General features: G+C 38.9%; 1 protein-coding gene across 1 annotated transcript; it reads left to right on the forward strand.

Annotated features, from left to right (window-relative positions):
• Nucleotides 1–583: 583 nt before the first annotated feature.
• On the forward strand, nucleotides 584–1,661 carry LOC113069105 (leukotriene B4 receptor 1-like). The gene has a single exon (XM_026242088.1). The coding sequence runs from the start codon at nucleotides 609–611 to the stop codon at nucleotides 1,542–1,544; it is 936 nt and encodes a 311-aa protein (XP_026097873.1). The 5' UTR covers nucleotides 584–608; the 3' UTR covers nucleotides 1,545–1,661.
• The last annotated feature ends 3,985 nt before the right edge of the window (nucleotides 1,662–5,646 follow it).

Consider the following 5,646-nt stretch of genomic DNA (forward strand, 5'->3'; position numbering starts at 1 on the left):
ATTTCACCAATTTGTGTGAAGCACAAGAGCACAAGTGGGCATTCAAACCTATTTTTCATTCCTAGAAATTCATTATATTTTCTCGCTTTGACCTGTCATCCACCTTTTCAGACAGCATCCGCATTAACTTTTCTGTTTCACTTAACTTGTTTTCTGTCAAGGTAGCATTGTCTTCGAGACTCTGCGCTCTGTGTTCCTAACACATTTAGTGTGGTCTTCAACACACTGCAAACCAGACCATTTGTCATCTGAAACGTTGCCGATACACTCTGTGACTTTGCATGTAAGCTTAAGTGAGTAGCCACATTCGCCTCTGCTCTGCAGATTTCATTGGACTTTTGGACCTAATTCATATTCATCCATCCTTGCTAGACATGTTGTTGCTCCAAAACAAAGCCTAATTCAGATGTGAAATTAACTTTTTAGGTAAATGTTGAAACCATTTTAAGTGGTAAAGGTGCTAATCTCTCAGCACATAAACTCACAAAAACACATCATTGCGTGGCAGAAGGAAGTGTCACTTACAAACCACAATCATGCTACTTGTACACCAGAGTGAGCTTTTACTAGAAAACCTCAAACTTCATATTCACATCACCAAATGGCAGATGACCATGGAGTATCAGAACATTTCTAACAACTCTCTGTTTGTCCGTACCTCAGCAGTAGCATCCAGCACTGTTCTTGGATTGTGCTGTGCGCTGGGTGTACCCGGTAATGTAGCGGCGCTGGTCATGCTCGCCCAGCATTTAAAGGATGACAGTTTCACCCCAAAACTGATGCTGAGTCTGGCTGTCTCGGATCTATTGAGTCTGATATTTCTGCCTGTGTGGATTGATGCCCTTCTTAACGGCTGGGTTTTTGGCCAAGGTCTGTGTAAGTTATTTTCCTATGTAGTGTACTGGAGCCTCTACAGTAGTGTGCTTTCTGTCACCTTGCTGAGTGTGCAAAGGTACCTGCAGGTGCTGTATCCACAGAGATGGGCCAAGCTCGGGCAGAAGGGACAAAAGTGGCTGATTTTTGGAATATGGACATTAAGTGGAGCTCTGGGTTCTTATGCTCTTTATTACAGAAACGTGAAGCAGAAGGCTGGGCTTCTACGCTGTTATCAGGATTATGAGAATAAACAAGAAAAAATAGTCATCTTACTTGTCGAAACTCTAGTGATGTTTTTTGTGCCTGTCTTCAGCCTGTTGTGTTTCTACCATCGACTTCACCAACGGATAAATCAGTCAGTTTCCTTCAGAAGCCACAGGCTGACAAAACTGTCTGTCAGGATCGTAGTGGCCTTCTTCATATTTGGGACCCCCGCTATGATCAACAACTTGGTCTCTATGGCAATGCCATGGGAATCAGATGGCAGCAACAATATAACTGGCGCTCTTTTCTGTATTAACAGTTGTGTGAACCCCTTTCTTTATGCCTTCTCAGCTCGAACGCTGCGATGCAGAAGAAAACAGCATTCAGATCAGCCACAAGAAAATCTGAAAGTTAGTAAACACACTCAGACTAAAAATGTGCACTTCCTTTACTCCTCTGACTAAAAGTGCACATCTGCTGGCATCTGTTTCTATTATTAGTGTTTGTTTTAGTGTGTTCTTTTTTTATCTTACTGTATCTAAAGTCCGTACAAAGCTTTTCATCATACTTTGTTTCCTCAACATTCGTCTCCTCAAATTGAATATACATTACTCCTTCACATTTACGTTGGGCCTTATTTTACAGGGTTTTCTTACAATTTAATTGTGTACTAATCTAGCTTATACGTTGAACTTGACATTGTGTATAAATATCAGCTTTTATAACAAATTGCTTGAGATTTTCCTAATTTGTAAGTCACTTTTTAAAAAGCATTTATTAAATTAATACATTTAAGCTAAATGCCCTCCATAAGTTAAAATATATTTTAACACACACACACACACAAACAGTATACATTCAGACAAATGTAGTTTAATAAAGGTATGTTTTAACTAGAACTGAAATTCTATTATTCTTGTTAGGTTGGGATCAGTTTTTACATTGTTTATTGGAAAGTTGATGCATTTGTTTTAAATATCTAATTTACATTTTTTTTTTATTTACAATAGTCTATGTATCTGCTGATCATTAAAATGATTCGATACTTCCTTATATTTAACATTTCTTTACTGCATAAATTCTGCTGAAAACATGTTATGGTTTCCTGTAACAACATGCGTGAGTAACCCTAGTCAGCAGTGGTTACAGAAAGTGGGTAGGCCTTAATTCACATCGCCCAGCTCAATTTCAGACAAAGCGACTGTGATCATTATGCTTTGTTGAAAATAAAATTGCATAATTGCATTCCATTTATAAAGTTGTATTATTTAGACAAATTACCACATGTGGAATTATATATGGAATTATATACATAACAAAAAAGTGTGAAACAAGTGAAAATATATAATATTCTAGGTTCTTCAAAGTAGCCACCTTTTGCTTTGATTACTGCTTTGCAGACTCTTGGCATTCTCTTGATGAGCTTCAAGAGGTAGTCACCTGAAATGGTCTTCAACAGTCTTGAAGGAGTTCCCCGAGAGATGCTTAGCACTTGTTGGCCCTTTTGCCTTCTGTCTGCGGTCCAGCTCACCCCTAAACCATCTCGATTGGGTTCAGGTCCGGTGACTGTGGAGGCCAGGTCATCTGGCGCAGCACCCCATCACTCGCCTTCTTGGTCAAATAGCCCTCAATGCCTTCAGTGTGACTCTACAATTTTCATAGTCATGAAAATAAAGAAAACTCTTTTTCGGTCCAAACTTTTGGTCTGTACTGTATATATAATATATGTATAATATGTATATATAATATATATGTGTGTGTATATATATATATATATATATATATATATATATATATATATATATATATATATATGTGTGTGTGTGTGTGTGTGTGTGTGTGTGTGTATATATATACACACACACACACACACACACACACACTAGGGTTGGCAAGGTTCGCTGAAAAAAAACAACTGAACTGTTTGGTTCACCCCACACGATTCGGCACGCGCTGGGATCGCGGTTCAACTTAAGTATGTCAGAGCATCTGTATGGTTTGCTGGTTGTCTATAAATAGCACGTAAAACAAACTGGGTTCAACTATTATATGTTTCTGTTGATGGATGCGCATTCTGGATTACCAGACATAACAACAATAGCAATGAGAGGGAAAAAAACCTGGACAAACCAACCACTCTTAATCAATGTGAATTACTGCTGGAATATGAGCAGTCATCTATTTCGTCATCACCCGGGTGCTGATAGCGCACGCGCACATGAGACCTGAACAGCACACGTTACTATGTGTTTAAACTAAACTCATTTAAGCGTTGTCAGTTTAAACATTTAAAGCTGCAGTAGGTAACTTTTGTAAAAATATATTTTTTACATATTTGTTGAACCTGTCATTATGTCCTGACAGTAGAATATGAGACAGATAATCTGTGAAAAAATCAAGCTCCTCTGGCTCCTCCCAGTGGTCCTATTGCCATTTGCACTAATTAATCCGCTCCCGGTAAGAAACAACCAATCAGAGCTGCGGTCCGTAACTTTGTTTGTGTTCAAAATGTAGAAAAATTTATATAATAAGCGAGTACACCATGAATCCATTTTCCAAACCGTGTTTTTAGCTTGTCATGTATCACTAGGGTACACCTATAATAAGTATTTATATTCGGACTATTTTAGATTGCTTCGGGGGTACCGCGGCGGAGTAACCCAGTACTTTTGTGATTCTTTATAGACATAAACAGAGAGAAGTAGTTCCGGCTACGATGTTCTTCCGCAAGACGCAAGCAGTTCTGTTTATTAACCGCTAGAGCGTCAAAAGTTACCTACCACAGCTTTAAGAGCCAGAGGACGTGAGCTTGCAGAAGATTTGTGCAAACCCGCAAGTATTAAGAGTAATATATATTTACATAGGTCATACCGAACTGTACTGAAAACCGTGACTCTAAAACCGTGAAACAAACTGAACCGTGCCACCCCTAATATATATATATATATATATATATATATATATATATATATATATATATATATATATATATATATATATATATATATATACACACACACACACACACTCACCTAAAGGATTATTAGGAACACCTGTTCAATTTCTCATTAATGCAATTATCTAATCAACCAATCACATGGCAGTAGCTTCAATGCATTTACTGGTGTGGTCCTGGTCAAGACAATCTCCTGAACTCTAAACTGAATATCAGAATGGGAAAGAAAGGTGATTTAAGAATTTTTAGCATGGCATGGTTGTTGGTGCCAGATGGGCTGTTCTGAGTATTTCATAATTTGCTCAGTTACTGGGATTTTCACGCACAACCATTTCTAGGGTTTACAAAGAATGGTGTGAAAAGGGAAAAACATCCAGTATGCATCAGTCCTGTGGGGGAAAATGGCTTGCTGATGCTAGAGGTCAGAGGAGAATGGGCCGACTGATTCAAGTTGATTGAAGAGCAACTTTGACTGAAATAACCACTTGTTGCAACCGAGGTATGAAGCAAAGCATTTGTGAAGCCACAACACGCACAACCTTGAGGCAGATGGGCTACAACAGCAGAAGACCCCACTGGGTACCACTCATCTCCACTACAATTAGGAAAAAGAGGCTACAATTTGCACAAGCTCACCAAAATTGGATAGTTGAAGACTGACAGTTGCCTGGTCTGATGAGTCTCGATTTCTGTTGAGACATTCAGATGGTAGAGTCAGAATTTGGCGTAAGCAGAATGAGAACATGGATCCATCATGCCTTGTTACCACTGTGCAGGCTGGTGGTGGTGGTGTTATGGTGTGGGGGATGTTTTCTTGGCACACTTTAGGCCCCTTAGTGCCAATTGGGCATCGTTTAAATGCCACAACCTACCTGAGCATTGTTTCTGACCATGTCCATCCCTTTATGACCACCATGTACCCATCATCTGATGGCTACTTCCAGCAGGATAATGCACCAGGTCACAAAGCTCAAATCATCTCAGACTTGTTTCCTGAACATGACAATGAGTTCATTTGACTAAAATGGCCCCCACAGTCACCAGATCTCAACCCAATAGAGCATCTTTGGGATGTGGTGTAATGGGAGCTTCGTGCCCTGGACTGCATTCCACAAATCTCCATCAACTGCAAGATGCTATCCTATCAATATGGGCCAACATTTCTAAAGAATGCTTTCAGCACCTTGTTGAATCAATGCCACATAGAATTAAGGCAGTTCTGAAGGCGAAAGGGGGTCAAACACAGTATTAGTATGGTGTTCCTAATAATCCTTTAGTTAGTGTATACCATAATTCTTCAAATAAAAGCCGGGGACTTAATTTACCTGAACTGCAGAATGTAATAGGCTTTTATTAGAAGCAGGCTTTTATTAGAAGCAGGCCTTTATTTCTAATTCCATCTGTTTTATAAGGAATTGTTTTAAATAAACATGTTAAATTAAAAGCACAGAATCAGTTCAGAATCAATCACCAAAAGAATCAAATCGGTTCAGATGCGATCTGTGTCAGTCTGCTTCATGTGAATCACGCATGCGCAGTATCATCAGCTCCTCGGTTATATATATATATATATGAAGTAAATAAGCTATGAAAAGATTAGGGTTAGGGTT

The sequence above is a fragment of the Carassius auratus genome, chromosome 5 (assembly GCF_003368295.1).
Source record: "Carassius auratus strain Wakin chromosome 5, ASM336829v1, whole genome shotgun sequence".
Lineage (NCBI taxonomy): Eukaryota > Metazoa > Chordata > Actinopteri > Cypriniformes > Cyprinidae > Carassius > Carassius auratus.

What these genes read in the sequence shown, in the direction of transcription:
- LOC113069105 (XM_026242088.1), top strand. Translation starts at nt 609, where the DNA reads ATGACCATGGAGTATCAGAACATTTCTAACAACTCTCTGTTTGTCCGT.